The 20,524-nt window shown below is 45.8% G+C and overlaps 1 protein-coding gene across 1 annotated transcript; it reads left to right on the top strand.

Annotated features, from left to right (window-relative positions):
- The first annotated feature begins 8,273 nt into the window (after positions 1–8,273).
- On the top strand, positions 8,274–14,673 carry LOC148981314 (uncharacterized). Its single transcript, XM_089130739.1, has 5 exons — positions 8,274–8,344; positions 12,841–13,192; positions 13,249–13,534; positions 13,643–14,457; positions 14,554–14,673. The coding sequence occupies exons 1-5, from the start codon at positions 8,274–8,276 to the stop codon at positions 14,671–14,673; spliced, it is 1,644 nt and encodes a 547-aa protein (XP_088986865.1).
- Positions 14,674–20,524: the final 5,851 nt, after the last annotated feature.

Here is a 20,524-nt window from a genome sequence, read left to right as displayed (position 1 = left end):
TTTCTACAGCTTCTAGTTCTTCGTCTTGAGGTGCACTACTGCCACCAACTGGACTGGGGACTTCAACCACCTTCCGTTTCAACTGAAATGTGCTTCCGTTTCAACTGAAATTCTCTCTCACACACACTACTGAAATGCTTGCATACAACATACTGAAATGCTCTCACACACACACAACCGAAATGCTTTTCAGTTGTGTGAGCGAGGGCGTTTCAGTTGTGTTTGTAAAAGCATTTCACTTGTATGTGTGAGAGCATTTCAGCTGTGTGTGAGAGAGGATTTCAGTTGTGTGTGTGTGTGAGCGTTTCAGTTGTGCGTGTGAGAGGATTTCAGTTGTGTGTGTGTGAGCGTTTCAGTTGTGTGTGTGAGAGCGTTTCAGTTGTGTGTGTGAGAGCTTTTCAGTTGTGTGTGTGTGAGCGTTTCAGTTGTGTGTGTGTGAGCGTAATATTTTCAGTTGTGTGTGTGTGAGGGTTTCACTTGTGTGTGAGAGAGCTTTTCAGTTGTGTGTGTGTGAGCGTTTCAGTTGTGTGTGTGAGCGTATATTTTTTACTTGTATGTATGAGAGCGTTTCAGTTGTGTGTGTAAAAGCATTTCACTTGTATGTGTGTGAGCATTTCATTATAGTATGTGAATGAATTTGGTTTCATATGTGTATGTGAGAGGAAAAGTACATGTATATGGATGGCATTTCTGAATAATGTCCCTAGGGGCACCTCATATTATTCGTCTGCTGGTCGAATTTGGTCTAGTCGATGTAGAAGCATGCGCACACGCTCTTTGTTTCAGAAAGAAGCAAGAACAGAACACTCTGTTTTAGAGAGAGGCACGAACTTAACAGTTACAAACTGAACGAACGAGAAACTGAGCAAAAACAAACAACGAACACAAAACTGAACAGAACAACATGAGGTCTTGTTCCTTTGTTTGGATCTTTAACTTAAACTCTAGTCCAACCTCCTAGAAACTTCTGGCCAATGAGATAATGGCATGATTTTAGGAGGTGGATCTACTTCTTGCTTATCATAATTTATGCATGGTCTGTGAGCTGGTCTCCAGCACTTAGCAGAGAGACAAAAGACCATAGTTTAAACCTTATGATTATTATAATCATAAAACAAAACATTTTACGCAGATTTCAATCAAGCCATCTTTTGCATTAAGAGAATACGATTTGTTTAAGAGTAAACGAGGCATTCACACTTCTAATGGTTGTATAACAATTACAAGAGTTGATATAACTCAGTTGGGGGCCTTAAGCACATAAATAGGTAATTTCGCGCAAATTCATCTAAAAGCGTCAAATTTGGCACAGATGTATCTCAGGTCATACTGAAATGATTTAGCTAGGGCGCCGGAGCCAGCGGCCCTCGGGGCCAAGATGGCGGCCAAATCCAATTTGGCCGCTGCCCGAAAAGGGTTCCGGCTATAACTTTTGAACCACATAAGTTACAAATACAAACTTGATATGCTTTTCAGCTTAATTGATCATGGGAAACACATAGAAATGTTTATATTTATGACCCAGTATATCTGGACCCCTTGATCCTCCAATTCCAATATGGCCGCTGTCCAAAAAAGCAGAGTGGGCTGTAGAATGGGGCCTTACATCCCATTGTTCGCGCAAATTCATCTACAAGCACCAAATTTGGCACAGATGTAGCTGAGGGCATACAGAAATGATTTAGCCAGGGCGCCCAAGCCAATGGTCCCTGAGACCAAGATGGCGGCCAAATCCAATATGGCCGCCACCTGAAAGGGATTCGACTATAGCTTTTGAGCCAGATGAGATACAAATACAAACTTGATGTCTATTTTACCTTTTCTGGCTATGGGAAACCCATATGAATACTTACATTTATGATTGGGTATATCAGGACTCCCCAAATTCTCTAAATCCAATATGGCCGCCTAAAAGGGATTCGACTATAGCTTTTGAGCCAGATGAGATACAAATACAAACTTGATGCCTATTTTACCTTTTCTGGCTATGGGAAATCCCTATGAATACTTCCATTTATGATTGTGTATATCAGGAACCCCCAAATTCCCTAAATACAATATGGCCGCTGTCCGAAAAAGGGTTTTGGCTACAAATGTTTAACCAAAAGCGCTACAAATGAAGATGTGGTGTCTATTTTATGTTTATTGATCAGAGGAAGTCCATTGGCATATTTATATTTATGCTTGTGTAAGTCTGGAACCTGTATTCTTTTCAAGACTGTGGTTGAAAATCCTTTTTTTAATCACAACTTTGAAGGTTATTTTCAATGTTTATTAATTTCCTTATAAAAGTGAAATGCTTTTCAGTGTACCACAGGTGAATACATTTCAAAGTGTAATCATACAAGAAAGAATAAGACACATTATTATTGCAAGGAAATATTTATATTGTCAAATTGTTAAAAGAATAATATAGTCAATTTGTCAAACTCTTAAAGGTTTGCTAAGCATAAGAAAAAAACAGCAACAACATGAAAAAACAACAGTGAATTCTCATGGTCTCTCACATGAATTATCATTATAATCACCGGATCTCTCATTGTCTCCACCATAATTGTTTGTACAACACCCTCACATGCACATATAGAAGTGCAACGAACTCCGGCTTTACAGCACTTGCAGTGCCCTCTACATGCTGTCTTGCAGTCACAGTGGAGGAGATATGGTGCAGGCTTTGACCCCGAGATTAATCCAGTAAGGTTCCCAAGTCTTGCTCGTAGAGTCCCGATACCATCCCTGTCACGGACTGAGCCGTGATATGCTCACGCAGCATGCAGTCAGCCAAACGCCGGTGCTAATAGTCAAGCTGTTCTGCCACTATTCTCTGGGTCATATCACTGTTATTTCTGTTTGTTCTGTTCTAGTTCTGATTCACTACTCACAATGCCATTTACCACCGTGTATCATAAATGCCAGCTAGCATGTAATGTTGTTTAAGGTGCAGGGAAAGGCTTACCACCATTCTTAAGTAGCAAATATTTGTGCATGAATCCAAACATATATTACGCCAACTGTACATTGTAATTTCATCACCATCTGTATAATCTCTAGCAGCAAGTAATGAAAATATCCACATGGGCGGTCAAACTTTACATTTATTTAGTTAAAACGTTGTAATTTTCAACATGGTATACAGTTAACCCACCGGCATCCCGAACCCCGCTTCAACTTCCTGGTTTCGCGTAATGCTACGTTCACACCGGACGCGAATCGCGTGTCAAATTCGCGCCTGACGCGTCTAGTTTGACGCTTGACCACTAGTGTTAATTCGCGTGTCAAGAGCGAAACTGGCGCGCGTAAAGTTTGAAGCGAAATTTACGCGCGTGACGCGCGTCAGAATCAAAATCCGTTGGCGGCCATTGTTTTTATGTCGACCGAGCATTCATCAAGAGATTTACCGCTCTGTATTTACTCTGGAGAGCAGAACAGCGGCGTGGGGATCATCGTCGCCGTATATTTGTGTCCACCGGACCCTTCAGAGCCGAACCGTTTGGCGAGTTTCACCATTTGCTCGCTCCAGGAGCTGCGCTGGATGACGGCCGCTGTCAGCGGTACTTCCGCCTGTCACGCGCCCAGTTTGATGACCTGTTGTCCCGCATCTGAGCGAGGATCACCCTCGCCCTCATCCATCTAATCTAGCTGTCATTTATTTTTGTTTTAAAAATAAATAGAGCCAGCCTTCAAAAGTTATTAACCTGTCCTGTGATTTTTTTCTCTCTCTCACGTCCAGACACGAATTTATGCACATATGTTGATGTCTTTACAACATAATACTATTTCTAGATATGGAATGAATAACATTCAATACAAAATGAACATGTCTCCTATATAGAAATAATGTTTTAAGTGATGAAACATTTGCTTTGTTGTGCATAATCCCACCATGCATTTAGTCATATTACCAAAATAATTTATTGAAGGATCCAGACACTTCACCACGTGAGGAAGCAGCTAGGCTCCTGATTGGTTAACGCGGCGCGAATTCACGCCAAAGTTCAGATTTTTCAACTCGGGCGGCAGACGCGAATTCGCGTCAAACGCGTGAATGCACAACGCTCAATTCGCGCCATTCGCGCCAACTTGACGCGCGAATGAGGCGTATTCGCGTCTTCCGCGCCGCGCTCCACGCCTCATTCGCGCCGCAGGAATTTTTCACGCGCGTAAAGCGTCTTTGCATTGACTTAACATTGAAATCATTCGCGCCTGACGCCCTATTCGCGTCCGGTGTGAACGTAGCATAAGGGAGCTGGGGGATGTTCCAATGGGTTGAAATAGTGGGGTTTCGCGGGTGATGGATGGAGCGAACCATTATTGCAGGGGTGTTTTGGTGTTTGTCACTAAATTGGGTTTTTCTCTCTACAAAGGGGATTTTGTTGGGGAGAAAACGTGTGGTATGTGTCTGTATATTTGTTGGGGGCTTATTTTGTTTATTTTATTTTATTTTTTTGTGAATTTATGGTTAATTGTCTGGTTTGCATTGCAGCAATCCAGTGGGTGGGGCTACAGCTATTTAAGGCTGTATTAGGCCCATGGCAAGGAGAGAGGTGTGCAGAGAGAACGGACTGTGACAGAGTATTGATGAGTGGAAAAGTGTGCAGGGTCTTGAGAGATGTAGCCTGGCAACTTAATGCCTCTTTAATTTTTTTTTGAACAGTTTTTGCTTTGCATTTTGATTTTCCTGACACTGTAAATGTTTGCACGTATTTGAAAAAAAAAAAAATAATATGTGAAAAAAATATATAAATAAACAAGATACTATTTTAGAAAACCTGCATCTTCCCTGACTCCACCATCGGTCATCTTGCCACAATCCCCATGCATTGAAATTTGGGATATCTTGCTGGACAGCAGTTGCCTGATTCCAGTAGAAGCTGGCCTGCAGCAGTGCTCTTTTGATGTGCTGAATTAGTGCAGCTTGGGTGGGAGGCAGGTTTTCGAAAGACTTGGTACCATTCGAGAAAAGGTGATGTCTAGCTTCATTTTACACGACTAGAACCACAGCTCTTGCTGTACATGATGGTGACCATACGCTCCAGTCTTTGGACATGGACGTCATTGTTGATCTTTTCAGGCTCTAAGGTAAGGGTAACCAGGGATTCTGTGAGATCTGGTGTTGCCTCCCAAGATGCCCATGCACTCTTTTTCTCATGGCCCAGGAAGGCTGAGGTTGTGTGGAAGAGTGGTTAGGCCAGTGACTTCTGGGGACCAAGATCCTTGCTGATTTCATGAGCAGGAATGTCCCTATAGTTTTTTCCACTTGCAAAGCCGATCCAGAGCTCTGTGATGCCGAGTGTGTGGAAGAAGCGGATGGCAAGGATGACAACATCGCTGTCGACAGTCCGGACAAATGCCTTTTTATGGCCATTGGCCCCAGCATGGGCAGCTAATAAGTAACATCAATTACATGATTAATATGTGATCTAAGCATTATCAAACACATATACCTAAGCATTATCAAACACATAAGGTGTTCTGTGGAACATCTCTGTCAGGGGATCAAAGGGGTCTTTGTTGTGAGCCTCTCGTTCCACCATTTTGGAGCCGATTTGTCTTAGTAAAACATTAACATATTGACACGTTCTTCCTGTTTAGTGCCCATCTCTTGGGCCTGCAGGGCAATAAAAGTCCTTCTCTGCAGACAGCATGGTGCCGCCTTGGGACTTTGGAATGTGGTGTCCAGAACCTTTGGAGTGTTCAATCAATGTTAATTAATCCCATGAGAGATTAATTTGATTAAGTTGTGTTTGATTTGCCTCAATTCTCTACAATTGTGTTCTGCACACGTGGGTTTGAATACCATCCTCGTCGTTTGATGTCTTTAGTGTTTTCAGAGAGCCAGGTGCGCCTGGCAAAGCCGTTCAATGTACCCGACCTGCCAAATTTAGCGACATCATCCTTAATATAGCTGCAGAAACAGAGAGAAAATGTAGTGAACACGTCAACCGCACAGGTGCCCCTTAAGGCGAGCTTTAGCTGAATGTGTCGAGAGAGCAAAGTGCGCCTGGCAAAGCCATTCAAAGAACCTTGCTGCCAACTTTAACAACATCATCCTTAAAATAGCTGCCGAAACACACCACTGCCCAGCTTCGGGCAAACATGTGTGGTTGAGTGACGAGGTGGCCGAGTGGTTAAGGTGATGCACTGCTAATCCATTGTGCTGTGGGTTCGAATCCCATCCTCGTCGTTTGATGTATTTCGAGAGAAACAAGTGCGCCATTCAAAGTACCTTGCTGCCAACTTTAACGACATCACCTTTAAAATAGCTGCAGAAAAAAACCACAGCCCAGCTTCGGGCAAACGTGACAGGGCGAGCGACGAGGTGGCCGTACCCTCCAGTAAATGGACTGCTCTAAGAAGTCCTAACAAGTCCAAACTATTTCCTAACAACTCCTAACAGGACCTAACAAGACCAAACAAAGTCCTAACAGTTCCTAACAGTCCTAACAGAATCCAAACAATGTCCTAACAACAGCGGGGCAAAAGAGCCAATCATATTCTTCAAAACAGTTGCCGCTTCAAGGGGGGGCAAAAGAGCCAATTATATGCGTCGAAATAGGGCCCCCTGTGAACAGTGTTCTCATTGGTTGACTGTTTGATTGACAGAGACGATACAGTTACAGTTTTTCCTGAGGTAACTTTATTTACCGTCGACGAATTTATTATCTCTTGACACTAAAAGTAAGTAAAACATAATAAAATAATGTAAATCACTGAAGCGAAATCGTAAAAGTATGGGATTTGTTTGTACATATTTCTGCTGTGACAAACGTTGGATGTTTTCGTGAAGTTTGATAAGAAGGTCACTGACCTCAAGAGATAACACTGATTGCTATGCATGTTAATTAACGTTACTTTCTTTACTGAACATTTTTAAGTGTCTTTCTTGTGTCCCTCAAATTAACGGTCAGAAAACCTTAAAGGATAATGCTGATCGCTATGTTAAATATTTTTTAATATGACATTTTTAACAAAAGATAGAACTGATAGCCCGTTAAACTGTCAAATGCTGTTGTAACCACAAACCACAAGTTAGAAATTAGTAGTTTATTTAGTGTTATCCTTATATCCTATGATAAAATCTTTTATTATATTTATTTCTAAATTTAAATTTAAATTATCCTAATAATAAAATATTTTTATTGTCCTGAGCAAGACCATGTGCTATAAACATCTTGTTTTATGTCTTTTTTTTGACAATTTGAGGACCAATGGTTTAAACACCCATTATTACAGTGTAGTAGTAGAATATTAAATTAATTATTTATTTATTTATTCCATAAAAATAAATAATTCATAACATCAATGAAGAAACAGGATTAATTTGTGTTCTATTTGATTTCAGTTCAGTTCTCATTCAATTTCAGATACCCATTGTTTCCAAAGAGAGTGCGATAAAGTGCGTGTGTGTGAGAGAGAATAAGAGTGAGTGAAAGAGTGAGTATGGTCATTTCTTAACTACCATGAAGAAACAGGATTGGCTTGTGTTGTGATTTCAGTTCTCATACAATTTCAGTTTAAAAAAGGTCACTGAACTGTTTTGATAACATTTTTAACAACCGACAACCATCAGTGTGAGTTCATGCCATCTGATGAGATCCGAACTATTTCACATTAACATCACACTAAATGAAACAGTGTCTCAGAAACTTAAGACTTGAAATATTCCTGACCAGATAAATTGAGACTGAAAAAAATACAACCTTATATTGTAGCTGCTTAATTTCCTATCTATCTATCTATCTATAGAGACTGGGAGATGTAGATCCAAATGCAGCTTTAATATAAGAATCGTCGTACAGGCAGGGTCAAGAATTAGCAGACAGGACAATGGAGGAAACACAGTGGGAATCCGGGAAACAGGCAGAGGTCAGGGCAGGCAGCAATAATCAAAATCCAAAAAACAATCCAAAGTCAAAAACCAGAAACCAAACACGGAAAAACGCTCAGAAATGCAGTGTAAAACTTAAACAAGACTTCGCAAACACTGAATGTGAACACAAGGTATATATAGACACACTAACAGGATGAGACACAGGTGAATGCAATCAGTGAATGAGGTACAGGTGAATGTGATCAGTGATGATGAGTCCGGGCAGTGAGTTCTGGGAAATGTAGTTTGTGTGAAACATAGTCTTATCTGGAGTGCCCTCTGGTGGCTCAAGAGGGCACTCCAGCTGGTAACCGTTACATAGCCCCCCCTTTAAGGAGCGGATTCCAGACGCTCCTCAAAATATCCAGGAGGGAGGTGGAGCGGAGGCGGACCTGGGGGCGGGATGGAGGGCCAGGCCCGTGGAGCGGAAGAGGACCTGGAGACTGCGGCGGAGCTGGCTGTGCAGGCGACCAGGTCAGAGCAGGCTGTGCAGGCGGCCAGGGCGGAGCAGGCTGTGCAGGCGGCCAGGGCGGAGCAGGTTGTAAGGGAGGCCAAGGCGGCGGAGACCCCTCGGGCGGCCACGCCGGCGAAGACTCCTCGGGAGGCCACGGCGGCGAAGACCCCTCGGGAGGCCACAGCGGCAAGGACCCCTCGGGCAGGCACGGCGACGAAGACCCCTCGGGCGGCCACGGCGGCGAAGACCCCTCGGGCGGCCACGGTGGCGAAGACCCCTCGGGCGGCCACGGTGGCGAAGACCCCTCGGGCGGGCACGGCGGTGATGCCCTCTCAGGACCAGGCACCGGCTCAGGAACAGACTCTACAACAGAAATGGTCACAAGGACAGACACAGACACAGAAACAAACACTGGATCGAGAGCAGACACTGGATCGGCCATCTTGTCCGGAGACACTGGATCGGCCATCTTGTCCGGAGACACTGGATCGGCCATCTTGTCCGGAGACACTGGATCGGCCATCTTGTCCGGAGACACTAGCTTGGAGGCGGCCATCTTGTCCGGAGACACTAGCTCGGAGGAGGCCATCTTGTCCGGAGACACTGGCTCGGAGGAGGCCATCTTGTCCGGAGACACTGGCTCGGAGGCAGCCATCTTGTCCGGAGACACTGGCTCGGAGGCGGCCATCTTGTCCGGAGACACTGGCTCGGAGGCGGCCATCTTGTCCGGAGACACTGGCTCGGAGGCGGCCATCTTGTCCGGAGACACTGGCTCGAAGGCGGTGACGTGAACAGAATCTGGATCAGCAGAAGTGATTTGAACAGTCTCTGAATCAGCCATCTTGTCTTTAGACACTGGCTTGGAGGCGGCCATCTTGTCTTTAGACACTGGCTTGGCAGAAATGACGTGAAGCATCTCTGGCTCGGCAGAAGTGACGTGGAGCATCTCTGGCTCGGCAGAAGTGACGTGGAGCGTCTCTGGCTCGGCAGAAGTGACGTGGAGCGTCTCTGGCTCGGCAGAAGTGACGTGGAGCATCTCTGGCTCGGCAGAAGTGACGTGAAGCATCTCTGGCTCGGCAGAAGTGACGTGAAGCGTCTCTGGCTCGGCAGAAGTGACGTGGAGCGTCTCTGGCTCGGCAGAAGTGACGTGGAGCGTCTCTGGCTCGGCAGAAGTGACGTGGAGCGTCTCTGGCTCGGCAGAAGTGACGTGGAGCGTCTCTGTCTCGGCAGGGCTGACATGGAACTCTGGCTGGGCTGTCTCGGCAGGACGAGACTCTGGCTGGGCTGTCTCGGCAGGACGAGACTCTGGCTGGGCTGTCTCGGCGGGACGAGACTCTGGCTGGGCTTTCTCGGCGGGACGAGACTCTGGCTGGGCTGTCTCGGCGGGACGAGACTCTGGCTGGGCTGTCTCGGCGGGACGAGACTCTGGCTGTACGGTCTCTGGCTGGAAGGTGAGCGGGGGCTCGGCAGGGCTGACGGTGAGCGCGGGCTCGGCAGGGCTGACGGTGAGCGGGGGCTCGGCAGGGCTGACGGTGAGCGGGGGCTCGGCAGGGCTGACGGTGAGCGGGGGCTCGGCAGGGCTGATGGTGAGCGGGGGCTCGGCAGGGCTGACGGTGAGCGGGGGCTCGGCAGGGCTGACGGTGAGCGCGGGCTCGGCAGGGCTGACTGTGAGCGCGGGCTGTGGAAGCTCTGCTGAGACGTGACGAGGCTCTGGAAGCTCTGCTGAGACGTGACGAGGCTTTGGAATGAAACTCTCTTCACAAACGGAGACCGCCTCTCTCCAGTTCAGACCCGAGAGATTGGGGAGCTCCCTCGGGTTGACCTCCTTAGCCCCTAGCTGGTAACACAGCTTAATAGCCTCATCACCGAGAGAGCAGGAGGCAGCGAGAGGAACAAACCCCCAGGTATACTGGAACAGATCACGGCTATCCAGGGCCAAGGCCGCGATCTGACCAGCAAACTCCCGGATTTGTGCTGCTGGATTCATTTGTTGGTCGGTTGTTGCTGGATCTCGGTGTGGCGAAGTCTTCTGTTATGAACTGCTCCGAGACTGGGAGATGTAGATCCAAATGCAGCTTTAATATAAGAATCGTCGTACAGGCAGGGTCAAGAATTAGCAGACAGGACAATGGAGGAAACACAGTGGGAATCCGGGAAACAGGCAGAGGTCAGGGCAGGCAGCAATAATCAAAATCCAAAAAACAATCCAAAGTCAAAAACCAGAAACCAAACACGGAAAAACGCTCAGAAATGCAGTGTAAAACTTAAACAAGACTTCGCAAACACTGAACGTGAACACAAGGTATATATAGACCAGGGGTTCTCAAACATTTTGGTGCCAGGGACCCCTTTCAGGGGAAAAAAAATTCCAAGGACCCCCCTCATATTTATAACAGTTATTGAGCACAAAGTTAATGTGTGAGCGGCAAATTAAATATTTTTGCACAAAATGAATGGTCTCCACCCAGGGTACTATGCAGGAATTTCTAAATAGCCTACTGAGGTAACGAAAGTGATGTTGCTAGGAATCACTTAGGATCCCTCACTTTTGATGTTCACTTTTGATGTTTTGATGAATTTTTGATGTTCTTGATCTACACATGTGCATTTTAAGGTGTTTTAAGGCCCCACAATTGGATAAAAGATTTAGTAGAAGCATGTCAGTCAGTGGCATACATTTTTATTTTTTTTTTTTGTCAAGATGTCACGAAACACAATCACATATTCCAATCAGGAATGGCCTTAAAAGAGAAATGTTTCAATAATTAGGCCTATTCTGCACACAAATAAAGCCCATAAGCCTATAAATACAATGATAATGGCATTATGTTTAATAGGTGCGTGCGTTGTTAATTTGAGCTACTGTAATTAGCTAAAAAAAACATCCAGTATATGTTAAATATATGAATCCATAATGTTAATCTCATGGGCACAGTATGTTTTTATTGTCCATGCTTTTTCCTTTGTTAAAGTTGAGCTTGATTAATATTTTGCAAACTGATTGTTTCAGTCGTTTTTTAAAACTTTTATCTAAAACAGCTGTTTAGTTTATGTTAATTAAGGCCTACATCTTATCTCGCACTTTATGACCGTTGACTGAAACGTCGTGCGGGGAACTTTGAGTTCACTCCGACTCAAACATTTTGACATTGACGAGCTATCGTTGTTAGTCTGCTGAAGCACCTCAGACGAGAAGGTCAGTATCATCGCGATGTGGATCCTTGCAACCTCAGTTGTGGGTACGGCCCTGTCACTATGCACTTTTATTTTGATAATGATCAGACTTCTAATGTCAAATCTACAGTAGCAGTGCTAGAACTGACTATTGTGCGCGCACGCGAGACGCCGGCGCGCAATTACATGGGAATTTTTCCTCAGCAGTGGAAACAGGAATACTCTTATTTATGGTCATAGATAAGACAAGAGTGCATCATCCGAAACGGTAAAGTGTCCATTTTTTTATTTGTGTATAGGCTACATTATAAATGACTACAAAATGTCATGCCTTTTAAAAATACAGAAAAGAACCGGATGCGGATTCATGCCGTCTCTCTGTCTCCTTTCTGGTGCACGTCCCGCAAAATCAACAGCAGCGAATAGTATACTTGACGCAAAGACATAGATTAGCTATCTATAGAAAACTTTAAGTGTCTACTTTGTATTGTTTTATGTTAAATGCTTTATATAAGTTAGAAATAAACAGCATGTTTTCAGATGATAACGAAAACATGACTCATAGCATGGAAAAAAACGTTAGGTTGTAAATTATTTCGCGGACCCCCTGGCTTTAGCTCGCGGACCACCAGGGGTCCGCGGACCCCACTTTGAGAACCACTGATATAGACACACTAACAGGATGAGACACAGGTGAATGCAATCAGTGAATGAGGTACAGGTGAATGTGATCAGTGATGATGAGTCCGGGCAGTGAGTTCTGGGAAATGTAGTTTGTGTGAAACATAGTCTTATCTGGAGTGCCCTCTGGTGGCTCAAGAGGGCACTCCAGCTGGTAACCGTTACACTATCTATCTATCTATCTATCTATCTATCTATCTATCTATCTATCTATCTATCTATCTATTTTGTCCTATAGAGATTCCAAAGGAAGGAAAGCCAGATTCATTCTGGACCGGCGTCATGATGCTGTTTGCCAAGGGGAAATATAAATTTTCCACTGGCCAGAGACCTGGGAGCAGACATTGGAAGGCAGTCTTAGAGAGGATAAAGAATTGTCCCCTGACCCCTGCATATGGCCTAACAGTCAGAAAAAAAAGATATTTTTGGGAAAAAGATCCCCTGCAAATGTGGCTACCATGATGTAAGTAATGTCATTGAATCCTTAAACATATGATGTGAAACAAAGATGCTGACAAATGCTTCCTCTACAGCTGTTCCTCGTGGCTGGTTCTTTGTTGTATGTGCTTGATTCTCCAAACCACTATTTTGATGCAGAGTTTTGTGTGATTTAAAATATACAAGGATATAGAGAGTAAATACAAAATGTTGTTTCCCCCAGTCAGGACAGCAGACAGGGACCACAGCAGGTCCACAGCAGACAGGGACCACAGCAGGTCCACAGCAGACAGGGACCGCAGCAGGTCCACAGCAGACAGGGACCAGAGCAGGTCCACAGCAGAGAGGGACCAGAGCAGGTCCACAGTAGACAGGGACCGCAGCAGGTCCACAGCAGACAGGGACCACAGCAGGTCCACAGCAGACAGGGACCACAGCAGGTCCACAGCAGACAGGGACCAGAGCAGGTCCACAGCAGACAGGGACCGCAGCAGGTCCACAGCAGACAGGGACCAGAGCAGGTCCACAGCAGACAGGGACCGCAGCAGGTCCACAGCAGACAGGGACCGCAGCAGGTCAACAGCCGACAGGGAGCGGTGACAATTCTATATCATGCTCCCTTTGTGCTCAGGAAGTGCTCTCTGAACAGTTTACTCAGCACCTGTCAGACTTCCATGTCCAGGAGCAGTGTGAGCACTGCGGCACAAAGGCCATGGGTGCTGTCAGGCTATCAGAGCACCTTGAGAAGTGTCATGTCTTAAAATCTCTCAGAGACCTCCCGAACATTTCTCCTCTAACCTCTTCAGCCCGTCCCTCCACTACCCCAGCCCAAGAGATGACACAGACACCAATCGTCTCTCCCCGAGATGCTCCAGTTCCAGTCTGCCTCACAGCAAAGGAGACGACACCAACAATCTGTCTCCAAGTTGCTCCAGCTCCTACCCCTTCCACACTATCTAAGATGCCAGCAGCGACTCAGAGTGGCACACCACTTCTTCCTTCTCCTGCTTCTGCTCCTCCTCCAGCAGCACCAGGGCTCCCAGTATCTCTGCGCTTTCCAGAGATAAGCCGGGCCAGGTTTTTACCAAAGCCGTTCCTCCGGGTCATCAAGCCAGGTGATCGGGAGTGGATTGCCCACATCCTCTATGACGCAAGTGGGCAGCTGAGACAGAATGTCAGGGAGAATTGGCACCACCCCCCAAGCCCAATCAGATCTGTGGCACCTCCAAACCCACATGATTACTTTCGACAGAGGATGTTCCTGTGGGCACCAATGCGCATGTGGGGCATCCCTCTAAAATGCACTCAGTGCAACCGAAAGATGCACCACTCTGGCATTTACACCAAGGTCAGAGAGGTCATTGATGTGGATAGCAAATACTATTTAATAGGGGGAGATTACCCAAGGTGCAGCCTGTGCAAACAACCTGTCTGTCCTTGGAGTAGTGACATTTTAAAGCAGCTTGACCCCTCTAACCGCAACAAATTCCCTGCTGTGTTGACTACACATTTGGCACTGGACAGAAAATGTGTGACTCTTTTGCGTCCTAGAACAGCAGGGAATAGCTCCAGTTACTTGCAGCAGGCCTTTCAAGAGGCACACAGTGAGGAGTGGGCTAGGAGATCCTGTGACTATTTCACAGATTGTGAAATTCACAAGAGATCCTGCTTGAAGCAGTCCCAGGCTGTTTATCCTCCTCCACCACCCTTCTCTCCCTTGCCCTTGGCCCAGTGGTTCGAGACAGTGCATGCCAACGATGTTGTCAGTCACCTTGATGAACTCAAAGGTGTCATCACTTCAACATTTGGACGAATTTTGAAGCTCGATTCCACTAAGAAGGTAATAGTAAACCTATATAAGCTTGAGCTCATTATGTTCTTTTAGGGTTTGAAAAGAATAAATGTGCTAATGATGTATATACTTTTGTTAAAACAGGTGACCAAAAAACTGGCTGGGGGGATTGAGAACACCGCAACATGGATGTCCAATGTGGGGAAACGAGGTATGGTCAAGTCCTCAACTCTGTCCTCACAACTGGCGAGGGGGCTGGGCTAGATGACCTGTGCCAAGGGATCGTCCAACGGTACAAAGATGCTGGTGAGCCACAGCCAGATGCCATCTATGTGGATAGAGACTGTTGCAGTGACAGAGGTGGGTTACCTGTAATTTGTGCTTATTTTGTTTTTGTGCCAAATTAAGGCAGTTGGCCGATTTACAAATTACTACAATATTATGTCAACATTCAATAGCAAAATATACCATATACCATATGACGTGAAGTTAGCGTGTATGTATATGACGTGAAGATAGCCTGCATGTGTTACGCTATTGTGTTAAAAATAACTAAAGTACCTAATTATGTTGCATATTTATTTTGTATGAACTAGCATGTTAGTTACTTATGAATTAAAAAGTCCCATTGTATCAGAACTGCACATGCTCAAACAAAGTGCTCACAGAGAGAAGATAATTGTAAAATCAAAATTGACGGGCTAAGTTTAAATTTTGTTCTTGGTTGTGTTTTTTTTTTCTGTCAAAATGTCAGAAAGCATTTTTGTAATATCCATCCGTGTTTTTAAAATTTGTTAAATGACAGACGTTTTACTATTAACAGAGCCCCATGTCGGATTCGTCTAAACTTATACTTGATATTCTTTTTAGAATAAGTGACATAAGTAAGAACATTTTGCTATTATTGGTCCTGTGACCGGACTCCTGTCTATTCATTGTCAATTGTTTTCTATAAGTATGTATTGGCTAACGTTTATTCAGCTAATGCATGTCCTGTTTATAATGTGCATTGTTCAAATGCAAAGACATTTGAAATGTAAAGACATCTATTTGTTGTAGTTTTTACTGTTTTCTAGGGGTTTCTTAATTTTAGACTAGTTGACCAGCACACATTATATGCAATGCAAGTTCAATTTTAAAACTAGAATTATGGAGATAGGCATGTGTTTGTGACTGATACTACTCAAAAATGTATTCATGATCTTATGAATTTACACAGGAGTGAGCCCAGTTCTCCATTGGTTTCGGCCATGGACGTCCACTGTGTTGGATGTGTTCCATTTTATGAGGCGATTCACCAACGGTCTCACCACAGAATACCATCCACTGTACGGTACGTTCTGCTCCAAACTGTCCAGTTGTATTTTTGAGTGGGATTACCTGGACATCTGTAATCTGAAAGAGGCGAAGCGGTCAGAGCTGAGGAAAAAGCATCAGGGCCACGAGCCAACAGATGCCCAGGTGTTGGCGAGCATCAGCTCTAAAGAGCTAGCCAAGCACTGCCGCAGAAAAACCCGGGGAGTGGAGGAGACCCGTGCCCTCATCAAAAGTCTTCTGGACTCCATGTGGCACCTTGTGGACGGCACTGGGCTGCACCTTATCAACCATGAACGGATGTCTAAAGTGTGGGAGGTACAGCAAAAGCACCTTGCCTGCATCCAGGATCCACCAGGTGTACAACTTTACACTAACATTGGGTCAGGGGTGGAGAAAGGAGACAAGACACTGGATGTGCTAAGGTGCAGCAGAGGGTCCTCCTCTCTGGAAAGCTTTCATAAGCACCAGTGTGCTTTCATCCCAGGCATGTTAAAACCTCACACACAAATGGTATATTTTGCTATTAATGTTGTTGTAATTTGTTGTAATCAGTGATCCTGTTTTTTGTCTCATCAGGGTGGAGATGCAATGCATTGCACACTCAGATGTACATGCTTGAGGGTCTGTCTAGGTGGAATCTAAACCGGTCAGCGCAAGCACTTTCAATGACTGAGACGTCGAGGACAAAGCTCTATAACATCCGTTTGATCTCCAATGTGAATGCGCTCAGCAACAAAATGTTGGGAAAACCTATTCTTCCAGAGTTTGTCCCGCCTGGGAAACCTACCGGTAAGAAAAGTCTTCTGTTGATGATGATCAGACCTATACTGTGACATGGTAGGCAAGTAAACAATTTTTCCCTTGGTGAATACTTATTGCAGGAGAGCGTATTGCTGTTGAATATCTTCTGGCACAGTCCAACAGAGGAGATCTTCTTAGCCAGCAGATTGGTATTGGTGACATCCTGCCTGAGATCTTGGATGAAGACCTCGAGGACGAATGTCCTGATGTGACCGTACCACAGGCTCATGACCTCACATTGCAGGTAAAATTATGTCTGTCAACAGTATATTAGACATCAGGAAAAAAAATTGGAAAACTAATAAACAGTTCATTTTTAATGTAGAACAGACACATTAAAAAACTTTAAAAGATTATTTATACTTTATTTTGTGTATACTTTTATTAGTCACCTCAGGAATTTGGAAGCAGTGGCCCTAGGCCCGGGCCAGATCCCAGGTCCCCATTGGAGGAGAGTGATGTCTCTGCTGGACCTGTCTACTCCCGATTGGAGGAGAGTGATGTCTCTGCTGGACCTGTCTACTCCTGATTGGAGGAGAGAGATGCCTCTGCTGGACCTGTCTACTCCCGATTGGAGGAGAGTGTTTCCTCTGCTGGACCTGTCTACTCCCCATTGGAGGAGAGAGATGCCTCTGCTGGACCTGTCTACTCCCCATTGGAGGAGAGTGTTTCCTCTGCTGGACCTGTCTACTCCCCATTGGAGGAGAGTGATGCCTCTGCTGGACCTGTCTACTCCCCATTGGAGGAGAGAGATGCCTCTGCAAGTCATGTCCACTCCCCAATTGAGAGTGATACCTCTACCAGGCCTGTCCTCACCCCATTTGAGGAGAGTGGGCTTGACACTCTAGCTACGGTAAAGTGGATAATGTTTCACCATTAGAAATGTGGGCTTCTTTATATTTGCTCTTGTTTACCACCGGGTTCATTGGTTCAATTCTTGTAATAGGACACTACGTGTGATGCCAGAGGGATTTCTGGATGGGAGGCAGTTGATGCCTTGGCAGGTTACCTAGTTGGGCTTAACCGAACTATAACTGCACTCTCCAATGCTGAAGTGGCAGAGATTTTGCGGTTATACTCGCATCTAAGTGTCTTTGACCAGACCCCCACCAGATACACCCTCAAGAGCAAAAAAACAACTTTGCCAGGACCTTGGAGGGCTTCAAGAAAGCGCAGTGGCTCTGCTCCAGGCCAGCAAGCAGCTGAGAGGTATCTATATCTCATATCACTGTATTCTTTAGATTTTGTATCAATATATTTATGTCAATATGTAAACATGCATATACAAAGAGCACTATGTGATCTGGTTATCTATTTACAGATTGTTCATGGTCCATGGCCAGGCTGCTCACAGACCAGACCAAAACAGAGTTTCTGAGTGTGTTGCTCTCAAGCTGTACAAAGAGTACAAGGAAGCCAGAAACAGGCCAAAGGACAATAAAGGGAGGACATTTGCCATACCCCAGTCCATTGTCATGGCATACTCTCACATCAAGCAGCTAGTTGAGGACTGCAGAGAGATCATGCACAAGAGTGACCTGGTACTTGTTAACATTAACAACACCACTGTGTCCTCCTGGTGGGTTCATCTTTAATATCTTTATAAATTGATTTAATTGCAAATTTGAACTAAATTTTTTGACAATTAACACACTGACAAATGTACTCTTGTGTGTGTTTTGTTTTCTGTCTCTGCAGGCTGCATGATCGCCAAAAGAGAACTGAACGGGATTCTTTACTTCAGGGCGTGAAGCTTCCACCGCAGATTGCCGTGGCTAAAAAATCCCTCCTGGAGGTTCGTGACCTACCATCACAGCCAGTTCAGCATAGACACACACTGTTGGAGTTCCAGGAGCCTGAGAACCGTGAGGGTGAAGCAAAAATCCGCCAGAGACACAATTCCAGAACACCCGCAATTCCACACACAGGTGGGGAAGACGCAGCTATTGCTAAACAAGATGCTGCTTCCTCTCAAAACAGCTGTATGGAGGGCTGGTCCTCTGCCTACCAGCCATTCCCAACACACTACCAGAGTTGGTCTTCTTACCAGGCACCCCTGGCACACTCTCACGTTTGGCCTGCAACCCACCCACCACCCTCAACATCTACCCAGGGCTGGTCCTCCAACCAAGGCTTTTCTGCAACCCACCCACCACCCTCAGCATCCTCCCAGGGCTGGCCTGCAACCCACCCACCACCCTCAGCATCCACCCAGGGCTGGTCCTCCAACCAAGGCTGGTCTGCAACCCACCCACCACCTTCAGCATCCTCCCAGGGCTGGCCTGCAACCCACCCACCACCCTCAGCATCCACCCAGGGCTGGTCCTCCAACCAAGGCTTTTCTGCAACCCACCCACCACCCTCAGAATCCTCCCAGGGCTGGTCCTCCAACCAAGGCTTTTCTGCAACCCACCCACCACCCTCAGCATCCTCCCAGGGCTGGCCTGCAACCCACCCACCACCCTCAGCATCCTCCCAGGGCTGGCCTGCAACCCACCCACCACCCTCAGCATCCACCCAGGGCTGGTCCTCCAACCAAGGCTTTTCTGCAACCCACCCACCACCCTCAGCATCCTCCCAGGGCTGGTCCTCCAACCAAGGCTTTTCTGCAACCCACCCACCACCCTCAGCATCCTCCCAGGGCTGGTCTGCAACCCACCCACCACCTTCAGCATCCACCCAGGGCTGGTCATCCACCTCCTACTGTCCTGACCAACCTAGCTTCCCTCACCAAGGACTAGATCCCTTTAACCGCCAGCGCGGATGGCGATTACGCAAGGCAGCCCTTGAGAACCAGGAGCGAGTGAGAAAAGGTGTGCCCCCAAAAATGAGAAAGGCAAAAGAGAGCTACCACTATGAGTGTAAACTGTGTGGTCAGCCTAAATCAAAACAAACTGGACACTCACAGCTACGTGGAAAATGGTACTGCCCTGCATCTGGACAGACAATTGAGGAGTGGAGAAGCTCTTTGTAAAAACATTATTTTTTATTAATATTTTTAATAATACTTTTATTATTATTATTATTATTATTAAAATGTTCACATTCACTGTTCAAACCATTTGTAAAGAAAAGAAAAAAAAACGAAAATTAAGTTAAAAAAAGAATATTTGCTGTTGCAAAAAGAAAACAATAATTAGTTGCTGTTGCAACTATTTAAAAAACAAAACAAACATTGTCATGATCCTGGTTCTTCTCTCTTTCTCTGTCTCCCTCTTGTGGCCGTTTGTTCACTCTCTCTCTCTCTTTCTTGCATTACGCCCTCAGGATCTCATGATCTCATCTCTTTCAGCTAATGCTACTCTCCCTATTATCTGTGCTGGTCGGCACCAGCTGTTTCCATTCTTCCCCTGATTGTTTCTCCTTCTTCTAGCGCTTTCTGTCCCTAGATCCTTGTCGGATTATTCTATGTTGTGGCTTAATACTGACGCCGGAATTATCTCACTCTACTTTGTCCCGTCCTGTCCTGTCCTGGTGTGAGCTGTAATTCCTACCTGCATATATTACTGGGTGGTTTTGCTCTCTGACTTCAGTGCTGCACTGGAAGCTGTGGTCCTCTGCCTCGCCACCAACCTACTGATAACCTCACCTCATTCACGGGAGGTTCGGGAGTCGCCGTCCGTGGCTGCATTCGGGGCTCACCAGAAGTGGGGATATCTGTTCTCATTTAGTGCCGTGTGGCCGTGACTGTTTTCTGCTATTATTCCCCTGAACTTCTGATGATTACTGTTGGTCTGCTTACTATCCATTAAAGACTATCAGTTGACCGCATCCTCGCTGTTGGGTCCTTTTTCCATCCAAACGTTACAGAATAATCCGACCAAGATGGACTCAGCGAGTGGCAGTCCCCTTCATGCGGCTGTCAAGATGCAGGGTGTTTTACTGGGCCGACATGATGAGGACATCTCGTCGGCAAGACAGGCTGTAGAGTCACTGGCTGCTCAGATGACGGGTCTCTCTCAGCGGGTTCACCAGTTACGCTCAGAACCGCCTTCTT

This window comes from Pimephales promelas, chromosome 5, assembly GCF_988280905.1.
Source record: "Pimephales promelas chromosome 5, fPimPro1.hap1.1, whole genome shotgun sequence".
NCBI lineage: Eukaryota > Metazoa > Chordata > Actinopteri > Cypriniformes > Leuciscidae > Pimephales > Pimephales promelas.
Note: the sequence above shows the minus strand (reverse complement) of the source record. Positions and strands in the feature narration are given on the sequence as shown.

Bases quoted from the DNA above. Each gene is read 5' to 3' on its own strand.
- LOC148981314 (XM_089130739.1), top strand. From the start codon at position 8,274: ATGGAGGGCCAGGCCCGTGGAGCGGAAGAGGACCTGGAGACTGCGGCG. The intron at 13,193-13,248 runs GTCAACAGCCGA...CTTTGTGCTCAG, and splicing joins GCAGACAGGGACCGCAGCAG to GAAGTGCTCTCTGAACAGTT. The intron at 13,535-13,642 runs GTCTCCAAGTTG...CTCCTCCTCCAG, and splicing joins GGAGACGACACCAACAATCT to CAGCACCAGGGCTCCCAGTA.